Below are 27,349 nucleotides of genomic sequence, written 5' to 3'. Positions count from 1 at the left end.
CCGGATTTTTCTTCGATTTTTTGACCCCCAAAAATCGAAAAAACGGAAAGGCTATAGCCTTAGGTTTTTTTCAAAAATCGAGTCAAATTTTTCGATTTTGAAAACCGGTTTAAACCGGTTTGGAGGTTCGGTAGGAGGCAGAAACCGGTCAAAACCAGTTTGAAACTGGAATATTCCGGCGAAAACCCACCGAAAACCGGATTTTTATTGGATTTTTGACCCCCAAAAATCGAAAAAACGGAAAGGCTATAGCCTTAGGTTTTTTTCAAAAATCGAGTCAAAATTTTCGATTTTGAAAACCGGTTTGCACCGGTTTGGAGGTTCGGTAGGAGGCAGAAACCGGTCAAAACCAGTTTGAAACTGGAATATTCCGGCGAAAACCCACCGAAAACCGGATTTTTCTTCGATTTTTTGACCGCCAAAAATCGAAAAAAACGGAAAGGCTATAGCCTTAGGTTTTTTTCAAAAATCGAGTCAAAATTTTCGATTTTGAAAACCGGTTCAAACCGGTTTGGAGGTTCGGTAGGAGGCAGAAACCGGTCAAAACCAGTTTGAAACTGGAATATTCCGGCGAAAACCCACCGAAAACCGGATTTTTCTTCGATTTTTTGACCCCCAAAAATCGAAAAAACGGAAAGGCTATAGCCTTAGGTTTTTTTCAAAAATCGAGTCCAAATTTTCGATTTTGAAAACCGGTTTGCACCGGTTTGGAGGTTCGGTAGGAGGCAGAAACCGGTCAAAACCAGTTTGAAACTGGAATATTCCGGCGAAAACCCACCGAAAACCGGATTTTTCTTCGATTTTTTGACCCCCAAAAATCGAAAAAACGGAAAGGCTATAGCCTTAGGGTTTTTTCAAAAATCGAGTCAAAATTTTCGATTTTGAAAACCGGTTTGGAGGTTCGGTAGGAGGCAGAAACCGGTCAAAACCAGTTTGAAACTGGAATATTCCGGCGAAAACCCACCGAAAACCGGATTTTTCTTCGATTTTTTGACCCCCAAAAATCGAGAAAACGGAAAGGCTATAGCCTTAGGGTTTTTTCAAAAATCGAGTCCAAATTTTCGATTTTGAAAACCGGTTTGCACCGGTTTGGAGGTTCGGTAGGAGGCAGAAACCGGTCAAAACCAGTTTGAAACTGGAATATTCCGGCGAAAACCCACCGAAAATCGGATTTTTCTTCGATTTTTTGACCCCCAAAAATCGAAAAAACGGAAAGGCTATAGCCTTAGGGTTTTTTCAAAAATCGAGTCCAAATTTTCGATTTTGAAAACCGGTTTGCACCGGTTTGGAGGTTCGGTAGGAGGCAGAAACCGGTCAAAACCAGTTTGAAACTGGAATATTCCGGCGAAAACCCACCGAAAACCGGATTTTTCTTCGATTTTTTGACCCCCAAAAATCGAAAAAACGGAAAGGCTATAGCCTTAGGGTTTTTTCAAAAATCGAGTCCAAATTTTCGATTTTGAAAACCGGTTTAAACCGGTTTGGAGGTTCGGTAGGAGGCAGAAACCGGTCAAAACCAGTTTGAAACTGGAATATTCCGGCGAAAACCCACCGAAAACCGGATTTTTGACCCCCAAAAATCGAAAAAACGGAAAGGCTATAGCCTTAGGGTTTTTTCAAATATCGAGTCCAAATTTTCGATTTTGAAAACCGGTTTGGAGGTTCGGTAGGAGGTAGAAACCGGTCAAAACCAGTTTGAAACTGGAATATTCCGGCGAAAACCCACCGAAAACCGGATTTTTATTCGATTTTTTGACCCCCAAAAATCGAAAAAACGGAAAGGCTATAGCCTTAGGGTTTTTTTCAAAAATCGAGTCAAAATTTTCGATTTTGAAAACCGGTTTGCACCGGTTTGGAGGTTCGGTAGGAGGCAGAAACCGGTCGAAACCAGTTTGAAACTGGAATATTCCGGCGAAAACCCACCGAAAACCGGATTTTTCTTCGATTTTTTGACCCCCAAAAATCGAAAAAACGGAAAGGCTATAGCCTTAGGTTTTTTTCAAAAATCGAGTCAAATTTTTCGATTTTGAAAACTGGTTTAAACCGGTTTGGAGGTTCGGTAGGAGGCAGAAACCGGTCAAAACCAGTTTGAAACTGGAATATTCCGGCGAAAACCCACCGAAAACCGGATTTTTCTTCGATTTTTTGACCCCCAAAAATCGAAAAAACGGAAAGGCTATAGCCTTAGGTTTTTTTCAAAAATCGAGTCCAAATTTTCGATTTTGAAAACCGGTTCAAACCGGTTTAAACCGGTTTGGAGGGTCGGTAGGAGGCAGAAACCGGTCAAAACCAGTTTGAAACTGGAATATTCCGGCGAAAACCCACCGAAAACCGGATTTTTCTTCGATTTTTTGACCCCCAAAAATCGAAAAAACGGAAAGGCTATAGCCTTAGGCTTTTTTCAAAAATCGAGTCCAAATTTTCGATTTTGAAAACCGGTTTAAACCGGTTTGGAGGTTCGGTAGGAGGCAGAAACCGGTCAAAACCAGTTTGAAACTGGAATATTCCGGCGAAAACCCACCGAAAACCGGATTTTTCTTCGATTTTTTGACCCCCAAAAATCGAAAAAACGGAAAGGCTATAGCCTTAGGGTTTTTTCAAAAATCGAGTCAAAATTTTCGATTTTGAAAACCGGTTCAAACCGATTTGGAGGGTCGGTAGGAGGCAGAAACCGGTCAAAACCAGTTTGAAACTGGAATATTCCGGCGAAAACCCACCGAAAACCGGATTTTTCTTCGATTTTTTGACCCCCAAAAATCGAAAAAACGGAAAGGCTATAGCCTTAGGTTTTTTTCAAAAATCGAGTCCAAATTTTCGATTTTGAAAACCGGTTTGCACCGGTTTGGAGGTTCGGTAGGAGGCAGAAACCGGTCAAAACCAGTTTGAAACTGGAATATTCCGGCGAAAACCCACCGAAAACCGGATTTTTCTTCGATTTTTTGACCCCCAAACATCGAAAAAACGGAAAGGCTATAGCCTTAGGTTTTTTTCAAAAATCGAGTCAAAATTTTCGATTTTGAAAACCGATTCAAACCGGTTTGGAGGTTCGGTAGGAGGCAGAAACCGGTCAAAACCAGTTTGAAACTGGAATATTCCGGCGAAAACCCACCGAAAACCGGATTTTTCTTCGATTTTTTGACCCCCAAAAATCGAGAAAACGGAAAGGCTATAGCCTTAGGGTTTTTTCAAAAATCGAGTCCAAATTTTCGATTTTGAAAACCGGTTTGGAGGTTCGGTAGGAGGCAGAAACCGGTCAAAACCAGTTTGAAACTGGAATATTCCGGCGAAAACCCACCGAAAACCGGATTTTTCTTCGATTTTTTGACCCCCAAAAATCGAAAAAACGGAAAGGCTATAGCCTTAGGGTTTTTTCAAAAATCGAGTCCAAATTTTCGATTTTGAAAACCGGTTCAAACCGGTTTAAACCGGTTTGGAGGTTCGGTAGGAGGCAGAAACCGGTCAAAACCAGTTTGAAACTGGAATATTCCGGCGAAAACCCACCGAAAACCGGATTTTTCTTCGATTTTTTGACCCCCAAAAATCGAAAAAACGGAAAGGCTATAGCCTTAGGGTTTTTTCAAAAATCGAGTCCAAATTTTCGATTTTGAAAACCGGTTTAAACCGGTTTGGAGGTTCGGTAGGAGGCAGAAACCGGTCAAAACCAGTTTGAAACTGGAATATTCCGGCGAAAACCCACCGAAAACCGGATTTTTATTCGATTTTTTGACCCCCAAAAATCGAAAAAACGGAAAGGCTATAGCCTTAGGTTTTTTTCAAAAATCGAGTCCAAATTTTCGATTTTGAAAACCGATTCAAACCGGTTTGGAGGTTCGGTAGGAGGCAGAAACCGGTCAAAACCAGTTTGAAACTGGAATATTCCGGCGAAAACCCACCGAAAACCGGATTTTTATTCGATTTTTTGACCCCCAAAAATCGAAAAAACGGAAAGGCTATAGCCTTAGGGTTTTTTCAAAAATCGAGTCCAAATTTTCGATTTTGAAAACCGGTTCAAACCGGTTTAAACCGGTTTGGAGGGTCGGTAGGAGGCAGAAACCGGTCAAAACCAGTTTGAAACTGGAATATTCCGGCGAAAACCCACCGAAAACCGGATTTTTATTCGATTTTTTGACCCCCAAAAATCGAAAAAACGGAAAGGCTATAGCCTTAGGTTTTTTTCAAAAATCGAGTCAAAATTTTCGATTTTGAAAACCGATTCAAACCGGTTTGGAGGTTCGGTAGGAGGCAGAAACCGGTCAAAACCAGTTTGAAACTGGAATATTCCGGCGAAAACCCACCGAAAACCGGATTTTTCTTCGATTTTTTGACCCCCAAAAATCGAAAAAAACGGAAAGGCTATAGCCTTAGGCTTTTTTCAAAAATCGAGTCCAAATTTTCCATTTTGAAAACCGGTTTAAACCGGTTTGGAGGTTCGGTAGGAGGCAGAAACCGGTCAAAACCAGTTTGAAACTGGAATATTCCGGCGAAAACCCACCGAAAACCGGATTTTTATTCGATTTTTTGACCCCCAAAAATCGAAAAAACGGAAAGGCTATAGCCTTAGGGTTTTTTCAAAAATCGAGTCCAAATTTTCGATTTTGAAAACCGGTTCAAACCGATTTGGAGGTTCGGTAGGAGGCAGAAACCGGTCAAAACCAGTTTGAAACTGGAATATTCCGGCGAAAACCGGATTTTTCTTCGATTTTTTTACCCCCGAAAATGGAAAGGACACTTTCACTGCGGTTGACGTATATCTACGTCCAAAGACGTTTTGCGTAGAGTGCAGATTGTCGTAAATTTATATCAAAAGTTTTTGATCAAAGATACGGCTGCCCGTTAATGTACGTCGAGACCAAAAAACAGCCCTTGCAGCAAGAGCGTGATCGGCGCGTGTCTGGGGCGACGCTTGGCGGGCATTAAACTTGGTTTTAAATGTGTCATTAACTTTCATTAGCTGGTGCGTCGAAAAGCCCAAAAAGCCTTGCCAGAGGCGTCGCAACAAAAAAAGTTTGAGAACCACTGCGCCAGGAGATAAAACACTTTTGTGTGGCGCAATAGTGTTCAACGTGGAGACATTATCTGACACACAAATCGTTTTCATTGACATTGCCTCGTGTTTATTAGCGCCTGGATTTTACAGTCTTATACAGTCTTCATGCATTTATCAATTTACCATTTATGCTTGTTTTTTCGGTAGAGCTACTAGTAGCCTACTAACACAGTAACTCAACTGACAACCTCGGGAGATTCGCTTTTACAAGGGGGCGTAAAGAGCTGAATTTTTTATTTAGCGGCTATAAATGTTGGGAAATAAGTTTTTAAATTTTTACATTAGTAACTAATTTTTTGGGTTAGTTTTATTGAATTTTAAATGCCAATACCTTACCTCGACCCTAATAGCCCTAACCGTGAGCATTTTTTGAGATATAACCTATCGAACATTAGGCACTTTTGGTTGTCAGTTGAGCCACGGGTTCCACTTTTGTCAGTTAACGTGTTGTTTCTGTAACTAACCGTATTTTTCCGGTAAGATTTGCTGCTTTAAATCTCGCAGTTCGTTACTAATGTGGTTTGGAGATATTTATTGAATTTGATGTGTATATATAGAGCTTCAAATCTGCTGATCGCTTCGAATGTCACTGTGACTCTGGACCTATAATAGTTCGGTAACAGTCAACTTCACTGTTAATTCTTTTCTGTTGCCGTAACTCAAGTCGTAGCCTACATGTTTGCAGAAACCGCTTTTGCATTAGTGCTCTTCTTGCTGCTGAACCCTCGAGGGCCACCTCTGTCCCTATTACTGTTACAAAAATTTCGTTATTGTTGCCTTGGTGCTTTTAAGCGTAATGAAAGGCGAGTTAAGAACCGTTCTAGACCTCAAGGAACACAAAGTGGCAGACAAAAACAGGAAAGTCCGCCTTATGCGAACACGTTTTGGAATGTGACCACCGCATTGAAACGATGCCCAAATTTTAATACACGAACCAAATTTGTCGAAAAGGTTGGTCTTAGAAAGTTGCCTCATAAATTAAAATGTTTCGAATCGCAATGATGGCAAAAACCTAAGCTCGGTTTTTGTTTAGCATTACGTCAGTTAAATGACAAATTTGCTAAACACCCCTGCTGTCACGTTCGGACACAAGAGTTACGCCCCAGAGTTGTTCGGTATTAGGTTTTTTCAAAAAATGGGCCGGACTTTGCACTACTCTGTCTGTGTCAGTATTTTTTTGAATAAATTTCAGTATGTTGCTGGACCTGACCTAAAGTCAAATAGTCCTAAAACGACTTGCTCAATACCAGTTGTCTTTGTTGCCTTGGTCTCTCCTAAGGCATAGGCCTGTCAATCATGGGCGTCCGCAGGAAAAAATACAGGGGAGGGCAAACTATCGTCACATCGCCGTTCGATAAACGGTATTTCCGAACAAAAATCATCTGACAGTGATACTCTTTCTTGCCAATCCCAAAGAGGCACGCGCCCCCTCTTGCCCCCCGCTGCGGACGCCCATGTTGTCAATTAAACTTTCGGGCCTAAACGGGCTTCTCAAAAACGATTCGGGTTTGAATCGAGTTTTCGAGCTCCAGATTCACGCCAGTTTACAACTCTGTCACGCCCTATTGCGATTAAAAGTCAGCGCAACACTAGCAATATTTTAAAGTAAATTGCCTAAACACGACAATAAAATGTTGCTTTTTGTAAAACATTTGCATAGAAATCAATAAAACAGACTGGTTGAGAATTATCTTTTCCCACTCTTGACAGCAAAGTGTGTTTCACAGTGAACTTTGGTGGTAATGTCTTCCGAGTGTTTGCTTTTGACAGGCTGTATAATGTCCAGTATGCGACAAACCAAGTGATCAAGGAATATAAAAATGATAAACAGCTTTCCTGGAGAAAAGTTTGGTTTAAGTATAGGAGTATAGTAAAGTTACCTATGTATAGCAGTACAGTAATAAAAGTTACCTATAACAGGCCCACAAGATAAAACTTTCTGTATTCTTCCTTTTAATGTCGGCCTCCGCTGTTTCATTACAGAATGGTAAACGGCTTCAGTACGAGAGGCAACCTAAAAAATATATTTGCTTTAGTTTGAAATGTATCGAAAAAAGATGTATAAAAAAGTAACAAACACTTTGCTACGATGACATGCAGTTGGTTCTCGGTTGGGAGAAAGCTAGTGATGGCCCAATTGCAATACCCAAACATACAGTACAATACATGCAAAACAACATACAGTACAATACATGCCTACAAACCATTTTTTGAAAAAATATTAGTGATGGGACGATACCGATACCGAGAACGAGTACCACATGTATATACCTTCGATACCGAGTACTTAAGTGTAGTGTTGTACTTAGTTGTATATCATTGGCTAATTTATCTGCCATGGTCGGGGGGCACACACACATGCCGAAAAATGTAATCTCCACGTGATAGCGAAAAAGAGATAAGTAAACTGGCGGAACTTTTTTTTTTACTGTCCGAATCAAATAATGGCATAAAGTTGCCCATATTCTTATGGTGTAAATCGGCCTTCGGTACTCGCACGTTGGTATCGAAAACTGAAACAAAATATTTCGATATCGAGTACGAGTATCGATACCACTGAAATCGTTCGATACCATCGATACCAATTATCGAGTATCGGGTACTTGTCCCATCACTAAAAAATATACATTCATTTTTTTAGGTAACCAATAAAGTATTGGGTTTGGACAGACTCGTAGTACTTATAGCCATACAGGCGATTTTTATTTGAAAACAAAATATGAAATCTAAGCCCTCTTTGACATATTTATGTCACCAAAATGTTTTTTTAGTATTCCAAATGGGATTACTGCACTGTTAAAAAACATACTGGCAATGTGGTAACCTACTGTTATTTTTCAGTTTTAAGATTCGTCTGATATTGAATGAGTAGTTAGTTACAGTGCATAACCTTAGGCTTCTTCTATCATGTGTGTAAATTTTTTGAACAAAATGGAAAAACTGGTTAAGACCATCATAATGCAAGCCTTAGTAAGCTAGTGTGAATAGCAACATTGGTAAATTAAATATGAAAGTAAGTTCATGTACCTTTGGCCATGTGTATAAACGTGACACTTTTTTGTGTATCTCAGGCTTGGACGTGACATTTCCTTTTCTGATATTTTCAATCACTTTGTGCAAATTGGTGAGCAACGAATGTACACTTGGGTCAGCAAGATGAATCAAATCTGTAGGCAAAACTTCAGGAATTCCACCTACACTAAAGGTTTAACGGACAACATTATTGACAAATGTAGTCAGACAAGTGCAAATCTAAGAGCTTTTTCATGTCACCTTGTGCTAACCACCTGTAATCCACAACATGCAGCCTCAACAATGGACATGCAGAATGCCTCAGTCAAAGATGTATTAAGGAATATATCTCCTTGGTTTAAAATTTCACTGACTCTAAAAGACAAACAAAGCACCCATGCAACTAATGTATCCGCTAGCAATAAACGCATTTTTCCTAAACTTACCTGTTGTGTGGTACAGCACCAAGAAATTGAATCCTATCATGCAGCTGGTAAATTTCTTTAGTTTCTTCTAGAAGTAAACGTTTTGGTCCATCACCACCAATAATGAAATCAACATCACTGTAATGTTGGCATATTTCCGGCATTATACCGGCAAGCAAATCCATTCCTGATGATATAGATTATATTTCAGTTATAATATTTTGTGATGACTCCCACAAAATTTCAGGAAACCTTTTCTGTACACTAATCGGCTCATAACAATAATTCTTAACCTCCCATCTCCATTTGACAATTCAACTGGAGAAAACTCATTAGGATCGATGGCATTTGGAATAACAAAAACATTTTGAGGTTGTAAGTTTGCTCTTAACACAGTGTTTTCCTGAAAACAATCCAAAATTGTTTGACAATCATTTGTAGTAGGCAATGCATTAATTGTTTAACACTTACTTTGCTCGTGTGAGAAACACATATTGCATGATTAACATCTGCAAGCGATAATTCCAAAATTTTGTTGGTTAAAATAGAACTTGCGTCAGCAAATCCAAACAAGGAATGGTCAGTAAACACAGTAAAAATTCCAAGTGTCTTGGCATGAAACATTGTTTCATGAGCTAAGGTTGAAAAAGATGAGTGACCATGAACAATGTCTATCTTTTCACTCAACAAAATTGTTCTAAAAATGTAAAGAAAAATGCTACAACCTAATGTATTACTAATACCAATGTACAAGTAACTACCTAATCATTGGTAGAGTCCCTATAATTGTTGGTAAAACACACTGATTATAAAAAACAAGTAAAGGCAAGTAGTAGACTCGAAGCATTCCAGTGATAAAATGGAGTCCAATTCTGTTCTCATAGGAATGTGTAATAATAATGACCTGCAATAATATAGAAAGTATGATATATAACTTGTTTAAAGACTGTTCTGTTGCGTTGTTATATTTGTTTCTATAATTGTAGTACGCCAGGCAGGCCTATTAAAGACGTTATTCTGAATCAGCCGGTCACCAAGCATCACCATATGTGGCATGCCTTGCAAGGCGCAGGCTAGAAAAATCTGGTCTTTCCGGGACTTGCGCTCTACCAACTGAGCTACACAGGCTCAGTGGAGAACTATAATTTATTATACTTTGTAAAGTTACAAAACGAGTGACCTTCTTATGGAAGACATAAAATACTTTTCATGGAAAAAACATAAAATACCTTGTGTCCATTTGCTAATAAGCATTGAGCAAGTTGGTAAATATGATTCTCGACGCCGCCCACGTTTGGATAGAAAAAGTCGGAAACCATTGCAATATTTAAGGTTTTCGTCATTTTGTGTCATGTTTTTGTAAAGTACATTTATAAAATCTGAAAACTTAATAACACACCTAAAAATTCAAAAATTCACGCCAAACTGTTTTGTCAAAATTGGGGTCGACTAAAAGTGGCATGGTTGAACTGATTTCCATAACAGTGTTTACAAATTATTTTTCAGTTTATCAGCCAGACTTTCGAGATTGTAAACAACGTGGTAATTACATCGCAGAAATTTGATTGTTTTCCTTTTTTCATTTGCAGTTTACACAGTAAGGAAGTTTCCAATCGACCACAGCGATAATTCACTCTGCGGTCAATGTTCTTAAAATATATTGCAAAACACTGTTGCCAAAATCAGCCCTATCAAAGTCATAAAAGTGCAAACATTCTGCGACTAAAATCCAATGAGCCAAGAACACTTCGGGGTTTTTAAATTATTTTTGGGCTTTTCTTAAGTATCTTTGTTAGTTTAGTGTCATCTTTAAAAAAATCAAGTGCAAAATTTTTATTCTAAATGTTTACAGAGTTGTTAGAATACTTTTGATTTTATTGTTCACTTTGCCTGATGGGGGCGCTGAAGAGCAAACTGGCAGCTGGTTGCCAAGAAAGCCATTTAATCAGCACAATGAGCAAAAATTTGTTTTCATGTCGAGTCAGCTGGAGTAAGCGGACTCAAAGAAAAGTTACAGGTTGTACTGACTAATAGCAATCCAACTATAAAAGTAGTAATATAACGTAGCTGTTTTCAATTAAATTTTGTGGAAAATCACATGTAAAGCACAATCAGAGGGTTTTTGTGTGTTTGTAAGATATTCATTATTGCAAAATTAGAAATCAGTTGATAAATAAAACTAGTTTAAACTACCTGTAAAAGATAGGATAAGTCCTTACAACATGCCTTAAAATCTGTTGTAGTACCATAATACTGGCAAAAACTAACAGTTTTTTGTCCTATGTCAGTAATAAATAGGTGCATACAGTGGGCTCACCTAATACATACCATCTACACAAACTATATGACCAAAATGTACTATTTCAACTTTACAATTTACAGAATTTACAACATTCACAATCGGTTCAATAGACAGACTTAATGTGAACACAATGTATTTATTCATACGGGGCTACATAAATGAAAAATACTCAATATATTCTAAACTAAGCATTTTACTCTATAGTTAGGTAAATTGCATGTATTAAAGTGGATTGCATATTCTAGAGTAGATCGTTGAAATATATCCCATTAACATGAAGCCTGGCAATGGCATAATACATTGTTAGCCATTATTTGAGATTTCATGTGTTGTGTATTTAATACCCCCATACCAGTCTGCAGAGTGTGGCAGCTGCACGCGCGATTTTTTTTTTTTTTGAAAAAAACATTTTGCACGGCAAGTTTTGGGATTTGCACGCGAAAATTTGGCAACAAAGGCATTTAATTAGACTGTCTTGACCTCTTTTACTTGCTTTGTGCCTGCTGAAATTGGTCTTGCACGCAAACTTACGGGTCGTGCACGCGCGCGCACAGGACATGTAGGTCCTGCACGCATGAGATCTCATCGGGAACTGCCATGTTCTGCAGACTGGCCCCCATACAAGTGTGAAATAAATAAAAAACAATGTTTTAGTGCTTGGATGTTCATGTGTGTTTGGAAAATACAATAATTGTGTGTGTATATGTCAATTACAGAAACGTACTGTAAATTAGTTAAAGGTTTCATTTTTTTTAATTTTAGTAAGCTTGTGTGAATTAACCTTAAAGTAATTTTAATAGCTTACATAATTCCTGTCTCTGACTTTATCTAAGATACATAAAATAGTAAAGAAGAATAATGTTGAATGAACTTATTTTTTAGAAATAAGTGGTGTTAGTTTAATTGTTAACATGCACATGGAAACAAATAATCACAACAACTGTGATCCTGTCTAATTGATAAACTAAGTTGCATAATTGGTTTCACAATACTGATGTAAATGGTCGTGTTTGACAAGTTAAAACAGGATCCAATGAACAAGTACACTGTGCTTGGAACTGTTGGTGAAGGTAGGAGCTTTTTACACATTTTTTTAAAAATTGACCCTAAATCTTAATCCATGTATTTTTGTATTTGCAGGTGCATATGGCGTTGTTATCAAATGCAAACACAAGGTATTTGAAAGTATATAATGTTTTAATGTGCAGAGACATTCGTTTTTACTATTATTTAATGTTGTAATTTTTAAATTTATGTGTAGCAGGCATAAAAATTAATACCCCATAGAGAGAAAAGTAAAATTTGAAATTTTATGAACCTGTTTTTTTTTCTAAAATAAATATTTGTGTTATTGCTTGGTTGACAGTTATTATATTAAATTAAGCTCTAATTAAACAGTTCTGCATGGGCCTGATATTTAGGTGTTGACACATTTTGATAAAAGTATGTGAAAAACTCTTTCATCTGAAACATATACCCTGTGGTTCATTTCCTTTCAATGGGACATCTCTTATCGACGACCTGAAAATCTATTGTGTTGAGAGCAACACAGCAACAATGACAACTCAATGCTGGCACAAAGCTTTTAGTTCTGTCCCACAACCCCCCTGAAGCATTTTTTGTCCCCTTTTCTCCGAATAAACTTTTTTGACATTTTAAACCACATCATACACAAATTTTTGTTTCACTTTTACGTTCAACTGCTAAAATGTCATGCAGTCTTTATGTGTTGTTAAAATTCTTCGGCTTGCCTAATGTTTATACTATCATGTTACAGGAATCGAATGAAGTGGTGGCCATAAAAAAGTTCAAAGACAAAGAAGGCATGTATACTATACTGACACACATAATAGTTGCTACGTGGCTGGTGATAGTGGTTGAAACAAAAGTAGTTTATTGTTTCCAGTTATTTGAATGCTTACAACTTTTATAATGTTGCAGATAACGAAGATGTACAAAAAACAACATTGCGGGAGCTAAGAATGCTTAAATCTCTTAAGCATGAAAACATTGTTGAACTTAAGGAAGCGTTCCGCCGCAGAGGCAAGCTCTATCTTGTCTTTGAATATGTTGAGAAGGTAAATGCGAATGGAAATAAATCTCCAATATTATGTGCACAACTTAACACCAAATTTTTAAATTTCAGAACATGCTTGAGTTGCTAGAAGAAATGCCAAATGGAGTTCCACTTGAGCAAGTCAGGTGTGTTTACAGATGTTGTACAGGCCCAACCCTTAAATACCTTCAACATGTAAACATGCCCAATTTTTTCAGCCCCATCGATTCCAACAGTTTTTAACAATGCCCAGTTATTGTTGTTGTAAAATAAGGGATTTGATGCACATAAACAATATAGACAAGAATTTACACGAAAATGAGTTTTATAAAAAATGTCTGTTAATTGCAAACTAACTATGCCATTAATTCCTTTTCTATACAACAAACTAAAAATTGAAAAAAAAATACTGTGATCTTGGTATGTAGTTTAGCTTACACAGGAATTTCGATCAATGAAAGAATGTTAACCCGCCCATATTTGACAATAAATCCAGTCAGAATCAACCTTGATGAGACATAAACCAATATTTGAATTGTCTCTTGTGTGGCACACAATCGCTAAAGTTTGGCATGGAAACCCACTTGTTGTAGTATTAAACATTTACTGGCTCACTTTTACTGGGCATGTCTGCTCTAGTTTTGTGGTTTAGAAAGCTAGACTTTCTGTATACTGTAAGCCAACCCCTGTGTTTTTTTCCATCCCATTGCTGTAACTTTAATATAGGCCAATCCCAACGAAGTGTTGCTATAACAGATTGATCTCGTGCTATAGCTTACCTTACTGGGGTTTGTACAATTTACAGCTACAAATTTAATACTTGACGTTATGCATAATTTAATGTAGGTATATTTATAACCCAATACAAATTATTGTACCTCAATAAAATTACCTTTAAATAAATTAAAAATAGGATAAGTTTTGTGGTTGACTGTTAGAGTCTTGTTCAAGCCTGTCTAAAACAAGACTGTTCCTGTTACATGTTGGCGCTCATATTGAACTTTTAATGTAATATACTCCTTGTGTATAAAACTGTACTTATGCAGAAACCATCCTGAACCAATGCGCGCTCATTACAAATGATTCTAATTGCAGATAATACATACTAAACTGAAACTTTTAGTACAATTAAATCAGTCAGTGTTTTTTATTATGTAATAAAATATCTCAACTATATAGAGATTTATTATTACAATTCCCAGAACAGCTCTACATAGTTGATGTTACGCCTTGCAGCAACAACTTATATAATGTACCATATATTGATATATAAATAGTTTTTTGCCGATAAATGGCATCCTCAAGACTTATTCAAATAGAGTCGACTTGTGTATTACAAATTCTAACAGTATATTTTTTACAGGAGTTACATTTATCAATTGGTGAAAGCCGTCCACTGGTGTCACTCCAACGATGTCATCCATCGCGACATTAAACCTGAAAATCTGCTAATTAGCAAAGGAGGAACCCTTAAACTGTGTGACTTTGGATTTGCAAGGCCAGTAACCCTGTCCAGCCATGGCTCAGCCTACACGGAATATGTTGCCACACGATGGTATCGCTCTCCTGAATTATTATTAGGGTAAGTGTCACAATACAAGGTTATGCCAGGGCTTCTCAAACTTTCTTGCGCTGCGACCCCATTTTATGTGACCCTTTGGGCATAGTCCATACACGTGAATGATGTTTAAACAATAAGTTTATGCACATATATATACCATTTATTGTGACATTAACATAATACCCATGATGTACCCACAGTTTGAGAACCCCTGTTTTCGTAAAAAAAAATTTTTTTTAAATAAAAATATAGAAACATATTTCGCTTAAAATTTTCCTTGATAGTTTCTGGAAAAGCAGTAATAAAGTAAACAGTGATAAAGTTTTTCATCACTGATGTTGTTTTTTGGAAATGTGTTTCTATATTCATCTGTACAGTTTGGCAAAACAGCGCTTGACAAGGAGTATGTTGCCTGTCAGGGGGTTATATTCTTCTTATATTTCACAGATTATCCGTAAACTACATAAATTTGTCTTGTTCTCTCACAGTCATTGTCAAATTTATCTTAAAATTTTCTACAGACTGTGACTGAATTATGCAGATTTTAGGTTTGCTAAACCAATAAACTGGCCTCAAATTTGCATTAAAGTTGAGCTATTACTTTGGAAATTATGGGCGAGTCTCATTTTGCTTGTGAATCATGTTTTAGTTTGGGAGAAATGCCATATTGAACAAAGTGATTTGCGCAAATAAGAAGTTGTTAAACATGACATAACATATATATACATAGTAACGGGTTAAATATTAATTTGATACTCATATGTTGATTTTCTATACTGTACAGTTTTTTTTTTTCAATTTTATGTGCACAAGTGGACCTTTTATTAGCAAATTTAGATTTTCAACCAGAAAGAAAACTGTTTAAATTCTGGTCTATTTTGTTTATGACGCAAAACGCCATTACCCAATAAATATTTAATGGCTGTTAAACTCTGCTGAAACTAACAGCCCATGGCTTTTCTTTTTTTGTTTAGGCTGAAATACGACAAGGGTGTAGATGTATGGTCAATTGGTTGCATTCTTGGTGAATTAAGTGATGGACAACCTTTATTCCCTGGTGAAAGTGAAATTGACCAACTTTTTACCATCCAAAAAATTCTTGGGACCCTTCCACCCCAACAAATGAAAGCACTTTTCATGAACCATAGGTTTAATGGATTAAAGGTACCAAGTTGTGTGTTTGTTTCTGTAATGATTTTCTGTGGGTTTTCTCTTCCTTACCTTTAGAATGGAGTAATATATATATTACAGTATTAACAATAAAAGTTTTTATTTGCTTTGGGCCCGAAAATTCACAAATATAATTCAATCCTTTTTTCAATAAATTGCAAAATTGTATTTTAAACGTAATAGTTGTAAACATATTTTAACAAACTATGCACAAGTATATCTCTTTGACACAATATATATTACACCAGTTTGAAACCGTCCAAGAATGGAATAAAAACGCATAAAAAAACAAAATATATTTTGTTCTTTTTAAAAAAAAGTGTGTCAAAATGATGTCTATTTTGTAAACCAAGAAAACAAAGTGCCAAAGTCAGCATTTTTATCATTTCTCGCTAACAAAACTAACTTAGGTTTTTGTCATGTTTAGTTTCCAATGTTGAGTCAAGCGGTTACACTTGAAAGAAGATACAGAGGAATTATAAACAGTGTAATGGTGGATTTTATGGTCAAAACTCTTATAATGGATCCAATGAAGCGATTTACCACTGCCGACTGTCTCGAACACCCTGCATTTCAGGTACCAGAAATAAATCAGTCAACCAGCAATGTCATTGTAGTTTATAAAGGTTAAGGCTACTAAATAACTTTAAAAGCATCAAGCTAATAGCACAATTTCCTCTGTGGTTTATGTCCATGCCCAATTGTGACATTGAACAGAATAGGTGAGGCAAGGCTTTTTAGCATGTTACTCCCAACAGACTGAAGTGCTGTTAGATGGCTACACTAGCCAATATGACCTATCTCTTGTCACCAGCTACAATGTTGAGATCTTATAGGTCCGAACAGTGTGCGCTCTGCAGCTTACTAGTTAACTGTTTGAAAACTTAACAATGCCACATATGTTGCTAGAGCTACTTTTCCAAAAAAATGTTTATGATTTTTTTTAAAGTTACTATTTGCTTCAATTTATTTACTTTTTTACAGATTGAAAAGCTAAAAGACAAGCACTTTGACCAATTCTGTGATGCAACAAGAATAGGAAGCAATTTTAAAGCTTCGAGCAGAAGTAAGTTTCATTATATTATTTACCAATATTTACAAAACTAAACATCGTATTAAAAAATGTTGCAAATATATCCTGTTTTTAGATAAAAAGTCCAAGCAAAACCCAGAGGATTATGAGTATTATGACATTTCTCAAGTACCATCAAATGTTGACTTGCTCACATTTCAACCAAATGACCAGAATCACACTGCTAAGCATTACAATGGGAATGAATCTCGCAGGCAAGATGCACTTTCCGCTGTCTCAAAAAAGTCAAAGAAAGGCAAACTACTCCATCTTCTAAAAGCTCAAAGCGAGGCCAAGATTCAGAATGAAGAAGAAGACAGGAAAACGCCTCGAACTGTCAAAAACTATAAAGCTAATGAGAGTTCTGTGAATTATCCAAAGCATCAGTTTGGAGATAATCCTGATGTGGCCCAGCAACAGGACACAGCGAACACTTGGTCTAAAATGTGGGCATCAAAGAAGGCTATTCCAGGAAAGGGGCCGTATAGGTTTGATGACACTCCACAGGAAGAGTATCAAACCAAAGTAAAACCCAGCGAAATGGAAGTACAACAAAGAAAAAGCTCACCGCAGGCAAAGCGATCAGATCATGACCTACCATATATGGATCTTACCATGCAGGATAGGCATGTGAAAGCGCATGAAAAGGATAGACGCAAACCTGCTAGACAGAATGAAAACAAAGAAAACTTTTACAGAGAATGCAAATCATCTCTAGCTCATCACATGGGCAGCATAAAAGCATCAACATCTCCCAACACTCAATCACCAGTAGCTTCCCCAATAGAACACACTGAGCATCGTGCTGGGACACCGTTTTTACGACGAAACGACTCTGGATCTTCAAAAAACAGTTCACTGTCACCAAGAAATGAAAATGGAGAGGATTTGTCACCAAATTCAGACCACATGATGCCAAGTATTCATGGTAAAACTTTTTTTACTCATTTTATCTGTGTTTTTGCTCATAATGCAGTAAATGTATGTTTAGGTGTGCAATGTGCCACAAGCAAAAGTTCTTCAAAAACTGAAAAGGATGCAATAAAGGTTGGTAATTGCTTGACAAAAAAATTAAAAATTAAGGTTTTTTCAATTGGAAAATATTTTTCTTTTTTCAGGCTAGTTTAATTTTGTAAAACTTTTCACAAGTTCTAATTTTGAGCGCTATTGTTCATAGACATCAAAGTCCACATACATACCAAGAACAGTTGCTTTTGTTTCTGACGCAAAGAAGAAAGAAGAGGCTCAAGTTGTTCAGCCTTCATCCAAGCCTATCATAAACAGTGTTAAAAGCTTTATGACTTCAATTCCCGTTGATGACTTAAATGATCAACCAGGAAAAGTATGTTCAGAAAAAAATGCACAGTTTTGCATGTGTTTATATTTGTTATTGATTTTAGGTGCAAGGATCTGACTTTGTAAACTACAAGAAAGAGCTGAAAAGAATTAGATCCAGTCTGTTTGGGAAAAAGGCTGATGCAGATAAATCTGCTATAGCAAGTGAGCGAACATTATTTTATATTATCATTAATTTTTTTGTCTTGTTTTAAATTTTTGTTATTTTATATAACACCACTTGAATAAGTAAACTGCAGACGGTACACACTGGTTCAAACTATTAGGTCTAATCAGTGCAGTTGGTGACAACATACAGGCTTTATTGGCTAGTATAGTCAACTAACGGCACTCCAGTTTGTTGAGAGTAACAGGCTGGGAAGTCATGCCTCACCAATTTTGTTCGATGCCACAACTGGCATAAACCACATAGAAAAGTGGTTCACAATATCCAAGCATCTGCTTGGGATATTTTCCAAATAGTTCAATGTCTCTCTAATGTGTATGATCTTTTGAGATAATTTTAAGAGAAAACTGTTTCATTTTGTAGGAGTGCAGAGACATGAGTCACTTGATTCAAACCATTCAAACTCGAGCAACGGCAGCAATGCCCATCCCTACTATGGCGAAGCAGCAAAGAATGTCTCTGTGCAACCATCCATGTCCACTGTTGCTGAAAATACCAACCAAAGTCATTATCACTCACACCAACATTCTGATGTGACTGGACTTTCTTCAAATCTGCTTAAGGCATTCGAGCATGCTAGTACACTACCGAAAACACCGAAGGATCGTGAACGAAGGGCCAAAAGTCACTATTATGGTATAGTAAAAAAATGAAACAATAGGCACACTATTCACGGTTTTGAATAATCTGAGCAAAACACAATATACATCATGAAGTACTGTTTCGAACAAAAAATTGTTATGTATGTACATGCTTACAATATTAATGCTAATAAATTGATTATATTGAATAAGACACTATCAACACTTTTACAGTGAAATATATTTGTCCTAAATATGAATGCTAACAGCTTTTAACTCGAAATAAATATTTCCAAACTTGTGGTATACAATTTTACTATAATAATGTTTGCAGGAAATGCAGAACAAAATGCTGAAACAGGATAAAATATAAAAATGTAAAAGCATATAGAGCCAATAAATGATAAGCTGCAGACAGTGCACACTGTTTCGACCTATAAGGTCTCATCAGTGCAGCTGGTGACGAGAGATCGGCCGCATTGGCACCAGCTGCACTGATGAGACCTTATAGGTCGAAACAGTGTGCACTGTCTGCAGGATAAAATATGTTTTTGACAAATTTATCTTCATTTTTTTGACATAGTTTATTGATTTTAAAGATTCTCAACTAGATCCAGAAGCAAAATCGAACCCCCACATGTCAAGAGCATTCTCTCGCATGCATTTTCAACATGATGATCAACAACCAGCAGATGATATAATGTAAGAACAATCAGATTCATTTCCACTCTTAAACCATTTAAAAGCTAATATTTCTGTTATTTAATTACAGTGATACATACAGAAAGGAAGTTAATATGCCAAAGTCAAGTCTACAAGGAATTTTAAGCAAAAAGAAAAAGAAAGCAAGAAAAAATAAGGTTAAACATAACCACTTTAAAGTCTAATCAGGATGTCAATATAACTTTTTTATTTTATTTGAAGGTTGGGAATGCTAGTGATGGGGACCGATCATTTCCTAATACTGGCACAGTTAAACAACACATTGCTTTCTGGGACAGCAGGTAACAGAAATTGGCTTATTGGTTTAATAATACAACTTTTGGTTTTGGCAACAACGGTATTTAACAAGCCTAGGGTATTCTTAAGAATATGTCATAGTGTAATAAACACATTATAATATAGGTTAAATCTACTGCCTGTTTTAATACTCATACTTGATGCTTTCAAAGACCTCACAAACATATCATGTATATTTGAGAAGTAAATGGGTCACAAAAAAATCTGTCTCCTTTATGTTTGGTAATTGAGTCTTTGTAGTCATAATACATTAATACTAACCAATAAATCATCAACAGAAATGCAGTAACAGCCACAAAAAATAAGTTTATAAACTTTGCCTTTCTTGTGACCAACAAAAAATCATGCCTCTACTAGATTCATTTTACCGCAAGTGTATGGTGGTAATGTTAATGATTTACCAGATTAATTTGCATCTTGACATGTCTTTATATACCAGCAACAAATCATCTTCTATGTTTACAGTAAACCCCACATCATAAGTTACTTTATTTGCATTTTAAATCACAGGGCAAGTGAAAACAGGCAAACCTTCACAAGCAATGGAGGAAAATCAAAGCTAACTCCAAACCATCCAAAGTCCTTGCATAAGTTTTTGCAGACGCCGATGCACCAAACTGAAAAATCCCAATCCAAACCACATTACACAAATCAACAGTTTCCCTACATCAGCAATCAGGTACAGCCAATATTACTTCCGATAGTTTAGCCCAGTGGTTCTCAAACTTTTTTGTGTTGCGACGCCTCTGGAAAAGTTTTCTGGACTTGCGACGCACCATCGAATAAAAGTTAATGAGGAAACTTATTATTAAAGTTGTGTTTATTGATACAACAAAAAGCCACGAAATGGAACTATTCTGCAACGCCCTTGGAAAATTGAAATGACGCACCAGGGCGTCGCGACGCACAGTTTGAGAACTACTGCTTTAGCCTAAAGAAAGCATTTAATCCCAGATTTGTTGTTACTGACATGTAATTTAGAGGTAGGGTTCTGGCAGCCATTACCACTATATTGCTTAACTAATTATACTTTTTTACTTTAACAATACCTTCATAAACAAGGATAAAAACCATCATACCAAACCTTGCTGGGTGATTTTAATAAAACACAAACCAAGTCTTGATTTTAGATGTGTACCCAAGATCTTTTATTTCATAGATGCTACTGACTGTAGGGCATGGCCAAGCTGAGCCAGAACCGGAGTACTAAGCATTGCCATATTTGATGCTCTGCCGAGCAGTTGCACAAGCTGACCAGAGCATGAAATTCACATATTCATGTCCTGCTAACATTTGAAACTAGTGTTTGAAAGGGTATCCAAAAACAAAAATAATATTGAAATGTGTTAGATGGTGAAAAAATGCTTACTTCTGGGGCCTGTATAGCTTAACACATCACTGGTGACGTACAACCCTTGGAAAGCTACAAAACTAGTGTGGAATGTTTGTAACATCACAATGCACATATGTGCTTGGCCGAGCACCGAGTTTTAATGTGATATGCTCAGTGTTCGACCAAACAGAACTTTTGCAGTTTTGGCCCATCCCTACTGACTGTAAAATTTTTAACTGGTTTAGTAAACAGTTTTTTTTAACTTTAGGGAAACCAAGGTGAACCCATCAGAACTGGATTAGGAAGAACAAGTAGCATTCACCATCAATATAACACAACTGCACAAAGTGGAAGATCTGATCGAAAAGGTATGTTTTTGTGGTAAATTGCTGCCAATTTTGCTCTTTATCTGTGATGATCTGATTGGTAATCTTAAATGCAATGCCAGGATTTTTCAAATATGGATGCCTATCCTGTTGCAAAGGTACCATGTGCTTTTTCTGTTGTAAGCAGCAGCCTAATATAGCTTCATCAAAAACCACATGCCCACTTAGGCAACCAACCCAGTATCTGTGATCAAAATATAGAGTTGTTTAATTGCAAACCCTAACCTCAAACCAAATAGCAGTGCTGTATGGTCTGTATTTTATAAACATGCAGAAATTTTAACCAGCCCAGGGGGCTAAGTGGGCTCGTGGTTTTAGACGGTACAGGCCTAATGTGGCTTATTATTATGCACCATGTTTGTGTACAGCAGCTTGTTGAACTAAATGTTGTAAGTTGGGATACTGTTTACTGTATTTGACTTCAACTAAGCGTAGAAATGTGTGGTTGAACATGCATTTAATATTTTATGCAGACTATTCGCTTGAGGATCAACTAAACACAGACTTACACATTTCTGGAACAAATGCAGCATCACCACGAACACAACACCCAACCTTGGGGCCAATTAAAAGTGCCAAAAGACGCAAAATTCCAGAGTACATCTAACATCTGCAGCCTTTTTAGCTGTCCAATTTTCATTGACCACACCAAGCCTTGGCAAAACATTTCCATTGCCTGCACATTGTACTGTTCTTGCCTATACTGCTAAGTGTGCTTTAATACCATTTTACACAACATTAAAGATGTTCAATCCAAGTATCAATTTTTTATGGAATCAGCTTTTAACTCCGTCCAAGCTATTTTTTGCCAATTGTAACTGCTTCGGTACAAGGCTATATTATATAATATTTTACCTCATGACTTTCCGCATATCAGTATGTTCTCCTATAAAGTTTTATTACTTTTTCTTCTATACCTTGTTGTTGTTATTACGCTTTGTTAAAATAAAACAAGTGTTCGACAAAACAATGTTATAATTTATTATTTGGACTAATTTTTTCAGTCTCATCAGACACATTTTTCTGCATCCATATTGATAGTGCAATGCCCAATGCCAAGATAAGACCCATGTTGCGATTTTCATTAAAGGCATTCCAACAAAACTCTTTGCTTTCAACTCTTGCCTCAGCCACCTAGTAAAATAGGATAATAACTTTCAATATTTATTTATCACATATGAACAGCATAAGGACATTTACCTGACACATTAAGATAACACTAGCGATGACCAGTGAAAGGTAAAATGGCCCGTCAATATATTTTTGAAATCCTGCTAAACCCATTGTCACCAAATGCGTTCCTCCACACAAAAATAGGAATATTCTGATTCTTTGTTGTCGATTAGTTCGCTCCTTTAACCTAAAACGAGGCATAAAACAGGGCTACAGCATGTTTATAATTTAAATCCTGGTCCGGGACTACAAAAATAAAGAGCAACATTCGGATCTTGCAAATACTTGGCAGGCTGCAAAGAAGAAACTTTTTTGTATAAAAAAACTGAATTTACTGTTTTAATCGACTGCATAGTTTCAGACCCAAACATTATTACCACACAACATATCTGCTAGCACTTATAAGTTACAACTGTTTTAAAGCTCTTGCAAGTGCCAATCTTTGCAAAAAAACAGAATGTGTATATCTCATTACAAAGAGCTGTTGCCTTACTGTAGATCCATATTGGCAGCCCATTTCATGATGAGAGTATTATTTTGGGCTGTGCTACTGCAATCATTTTGATGATTTGTATTCAAAAAGTGTTTATGGGTCGTATAAAGGCTAAAAGCAGGCATGGATATGGTTGAACCACCCTTAGATAAAACAAAGAAATTGGTTCTCATTACTTCGTATTAAACCATCGTACACCAGGCCTATTAAAGGTGTTATACCAAATCAGCTGGTCTCCCAAGCATTCCCATATGGCAAGGCACAGGCTAGAAAAATCTAGCCTGCAGTGGGATTCGAACCCACGACAGGAGTCTTTCCGGTACTCACACTCTATCAACTGAGCTACACAGGCTCAGTGGAGAATCCGCTGAAAGTCGAATCACAAGATACTGTTGCCTGCCTTGTATGGTGCACATGTCAACTACATAGTAGGGGATCACCAGTACTTGGTATTAAGTCATGATGTATGTTTTTGTCATTTTGGGGCAATATTTACATTATCATTCGCCTCAGTCTACTAAAACGGTTTAGCAAGTTTAAATAGCTTTTTCCTAACTGTAACTGAACAGAAAACAGCAAAAAAACATGACCATTGAAAGTCAACAATTTTTATGTACCTCTTATGAAGTGGCATTTCTCTTAATTTGTCTTCTGAATACTTATCAAACAAAAGTGCAATTGATTTCACTCCAGCCTTTTTGTCATCTTTAACGTCCTAAAAACACATTTCAATCAATCACAGCAAAATATCAACCAACATGAAACCAAAATCATGTATACCTGAAATGCATAAATGGTATCATAATACATTGTCCACAAAAAACAGCTTCCATACAAAGTAAGCATCAGCACCCAATCAAGCGATGGGGCAACTGCAGCATAACCAATAAGAGCTCCAACATTAAAGGTTAGGCCCAAGGCTGCCTGTGGTACCATGGTGTATCGCTTTGCTAGAGGATAAGCAACAACAGGGCCCATCGCAACAACTCCCAACACTATGCTAAAAAATGAAAAAATTCACGTTTTGGGGGGCTGTGGGTGAACCGAGGGATCAAACGGGGTAAAAATTCACATGGACCATCTTTAGACCAATATCTATAATCCGCGTTCCGCGTTAGACGGGAAAAAAGAAAAAAATATATAGACAAAAACAATATGTGTCCCCTTCAGGGAAGGGGGCCTATAATAAGGTAAGCTTACAAATTGACATGTATGATGTTTTAAATTAGGGTTTATCATTAAGCTTTTTTTTTGCTTTATGAAAGAACATAAAAAATGACACAATTGCAATGAACAATCACTAAGCTGAAAAAATTGGGCAACATTAAAACATTATGGAGCCCAAAATAGGGTGTACTATTTAGAATACAGCATGGAGTGTGAAATATGATAATACAAGCTCCAACAAGGATAAAATAGTCAACCTGAATAGCTCTAACTGTCAGCGATTTCAAAAGCCTTACTATTTTCACAGAAGCATATTCATATTCTTTAACACTGCCTTGTAATCACATGCAGTAACATGCAGTATTTAGTACTACCGCACACTAGCACTACTACAGTAGTACTAATTTTCACTAAAACAGAACACTTGCAACTGCAAGGCATGGTTTAGTACCAAAATTAATTGGTGTTTGAATACAATCCCCACCATGTTGAATTTAATGACAACAAAATCCCAAGAGAAAGAGTCAATTGGGCTGCCAAGAACATTATGGCATTCCTTTCACTTATTTTTCCTGCAGCAATTGGTCTACTTTTCGTTCTTTCCACTTGTCTATCAAAGTCTTTGTCCCAGAGGTCATTTATGACACAACCTGCTCCCCGCATTAAAATGGATCCTACACCAAACAATGCTGCAACAAATAAACACAAGGTTTTGTTAAAAATACTTGTGCCAAAAATTTTCATAAAAATGCTTTAACTTAAAATAAAATTTAGTGAATGTAAATTTTAATTTTTTTACCTATGTAATATAAACTTGGCCATTCTCCAAGAGGAGTTGCAAAACAGATCCCATATAAGCATGGAATATAAAGTAGAAAGCTTCCTGTCGGTTTGTCAACTCTGGCAAGATACAGATATGGCTGGATGCTCTCCGGAGCTTTGTTTACAAGACCTTCCATTGAGAACTTTGATAGAAATCTTTTAAAATCTGCTTTCATGTTTTCTTTGTTATCATAAAAAGAAACAAGAATGGGTTTTGCTCGGAGTTTTTTTAATTTTAATGGAGCCTCTCTTTTTTGTTTCAGGAGTGCTGCATTTAAGTGTATATTTCGCACAACAACAGAGTTTTTGCACATAGGAAAGATAGCACTTTCCTTTTTCATATGCAGCATATGTTTCTTGTTCGTTGGTTGATCAGAGACATGAAAGTAACAAGATTGTGACATTTGCAAACAACTCACTGTCTTTGTCCAAAATTGCCTCCATGGAAACGGTGAAAATGCAGCTTTCAGCATTTTTGTGATTCTAAATCTAATCACAGTTCATTCCAAATTCCAACGTACATTTATTCAAACATTACCCTTAAAATCGAAGACATTACAATCTTGTTTTATAGGTGTGACAAAACAGCTTTAGAAAAACATTACAAATTTAGCGTATATTATTGTTGTTAACTTGTGCATTTTTTTAGCCACTCGCGATAAGAAAACAAAACATCAACAAAACGTGAGCATGAGCACTCAGCAAGCAACGCGTTTCAACTTTGAATTCCGATCTGTACAGGGAATTCCCCCCCAAAAATCACACAAAAACATTAGTTTTATTCGTATTACCGTATTTACTCGATTGTAAGCCTCCCTCGTTTAAAAATATAATGTAAGCCGCTTGCTGGAATTTAGATACGATTTTTTCATAATACATCTTTCTGTTGTCATATAGTATAATTATTTGCCCATATCTGTTAGATACGTTAATAAATGTGCCCAACAGGACAACAGAACGTTTATCGACGTATAATCTGTACATGCTCACGAATTTTGAACCCCCAAATAAACGTTGGAGTGTAGAAAATAGAAATGATATCGGTATAACGCCCTCCGGCAGATAAAGAACAACAGGCCTTCAAGCCGCGGCTTACAATCGAGTAAATACAGTATTTGTCATTTAAGCACGAACATTGTTGGTGTGTTTAAATCAGGGAGTCGAACCGCTTGTCATATGGGTTCAGGTTCGGTTCGGGTTCACTTGGTTTTGTTTTTAAGGGTTCGGGTTCGGTTCAGGTTTTCAAAAATGTATATTTTCGGGTTCGGGTTTTGTTCCGGTTTGAGCAAATTATCCCGTCCGAACCGGTTTGCGGTTTTTAAACCGGTTTAAAGTTTTATTCGTTTTAATTTAGTTCTACCCATCATTTACCTGGTCTTATATCAAACTCCAAAAGAATTTTGCCCGTGTACTGTTCTTTTTGACGCGCCCTATAAGTGCCATCTCGCGTATTCTTCAGTGCGTTTTGAAAAAAAAATCACAAAATAAAACAGACTGCATTTTTTACTGGTTCGGTTCCAACGCCAAACAAAACATGGGGTTCAACTCCGGTTCGGGTTTTTAGAAAATCGCAATTAGCGGTTTGGGTTCGGGTTTAATGAAATTAACCGCTCAAACGGGTTCGCGGGTTCGGGTTCAGTTCCGGTTCGACTCCCTGGTTTAAATTATGTGAATAAAACATTTTTTTTAAGTTACTGTAAATAAATTTTGAAATATTTAAACGCAAACACCAGGCAGACCACTACAGCCGCTGCATTTTTAAAATAAACTTACCAAACTTTCCTTTTTTTGAAGGATATTTCCCGTGATGAGGCATTGGAAGTTTGCAAAACTAAACCTGAATATTCCTGTCTTTGCTCATCCCAGGAGACGCGACTCTGCTAAACTTTGCAATTGCTTACAAAAAGCAACAATTAAGCGCTAACTGAGCGAAATAAAACTCAACTCAAATGCGCTGAAATTGCAAATTTAAACTGGATTACGATTGTCCAAGGTATTAAAGGAAGGGATTCAAAGCTTTTGACTAAATTCAGTGATCAGAAAAAGTTTGTCGACAGATGTAGTATTAAAAGTAAATATAATCATGATGTGCCTAAAACTGGGCTATCAATTATCACGCCTTTTTTAACGCATAGATTGGTTTACAGTTCTTTAGTAGCCTTTGTAGCCTTCGGCAGCTTACAAAGTATTTGTGTCACCAGAGAGAT

General features: G+C 36.8%; 3 protein-coding genes across 5 annotated transcripts; 1 reads left to right on the top strand and 2 right to left on the bottom strand.

The window, feature by feature from the left end:
- Positions 1-6,590: 6,590 nt before the first annotated feature.
- LOC145238825 (phosphatidylinositol N-acetylglucosaminyltransferase subunit A-like) lies at positions 6,591-9,915 on the bottom strand. 3 transcript variants are annotated; one of them, XM_080102100.1, is made up of 9 exons: positions 9,714-9,915; positions 9,246-9,388; positions 8,956-9,181; positions 8,737-8,887; positions 8,506-8,671; positions 8,321-8,434; positions 8,075-8,246; positions 6,959-7,061; positions 6,591-6,883 (listed from the first exon to the last, which is right to left on the bottom strand). In XM_080102100.1, the coding sequence occupies exons 1-9, from the start codon at positions 9,825-9,827 to the stop codon at positions 6,735-6,737; spliced, it is 1,338 nt and encodes a 445-aa protein (XP_079958226.1). In that variant the 5' UTR covers positions 9,828-9,915; the 3' UTR covers positions 6,591-6,734. The 3 variants fall into 3 exon arrangements, with proteins under 3 accessions (XP_079958226.1, XP_079958227.1, XP_079958228.1); XM_080102101.1 differs by lacking the exon at positions 8,321-8,434; XM_080102102.1 differs by lacking the exon at positions 9,246-9,388 and having other exon boundaries at positions 9,714-9,782.
- Positions 9,916-11,666: 1,751 nt separating this feature from the next.
- On the top strand, positions 11,667-22,457 carry LOC145238331 (uncharacterized). The gene is made up of 20 exons (XM_080101466.1): positions 11,667-11,856; positions 11,927-11,961; positions 12,564-12,609; positions 12,728-12,864; positions 12,933-12,988; positions 14,206-14,424; positions 15,378-15,567; positions 16,001-16,150; positions 16,558-16,639; positions 16,722-17,573; positions 17,637-17,692; positions 17,823-17,987; positions 18,046-18,145; positions 18,531-18,803; positions 19,348-19,450; positions 19,521-19,608; positions 19,673-19,752; positions 20,279-20,447; positions 21,370-21,469; positions 21,961-22,457. The coding sequence occupies exons 1-20, from the start codon at positions 11,787-11,789 to the stop codon at positions 22,092-22,094; spliced, it is 3,105 nt and encodes a 1,034-aa protein (XP_079957592.1). The 5' UTR covers positions 11,667-11,786; the 3' UTR covers positions 22,095-22,457.
- Positions 22,445-25,750, bottom strand: LOC145238332 (4-hydroxybenzoate polyprenyltransferase, mitochondrial-like). The gene is made up of 6 exons (XM_080101467.1): positions 25,120-25,750; positions 24,805-25,009; positions 23,934-24,153; positions 23,771-23,868; positions 22,688-22,847; positions 22,445-22,621 (listed from the first exon to the last, which is right to left on the bottom strand). The coding sequence occupies exons 1-6, from the start codon at positions 25,613-25,615 to the stop codon at positions 22,460-22,462; spliced, it is 1,341 nt and encodes a 446-aa protein (XP_079957593.1). The 5' UTR covers positions 25,616-25,750; the 3' UTR covers positions 22,445-22,459.
- Between the last annotated feature and the right edge of the window lie 1,599 nt (positions 25,751-27,349).

Source organism: Phallusia mammillata, chromosome 7 (assembly GCF_965637545.1).
Source record: "Phallusia mammillata chromosome 7, kaPhaMamm4.hap1.1, whole genome shotgun sequence".
Classification (NCBI taxonomy): Eukaryota; Metazoa; Chordata; class Ascidiacea; order Phlebobranchia; family Ascidiidae; genus Phallusia; species Phallusia mammillata.
This window is presented reverse-complemented; position numbering and strand designations above follow the sequence as displayed.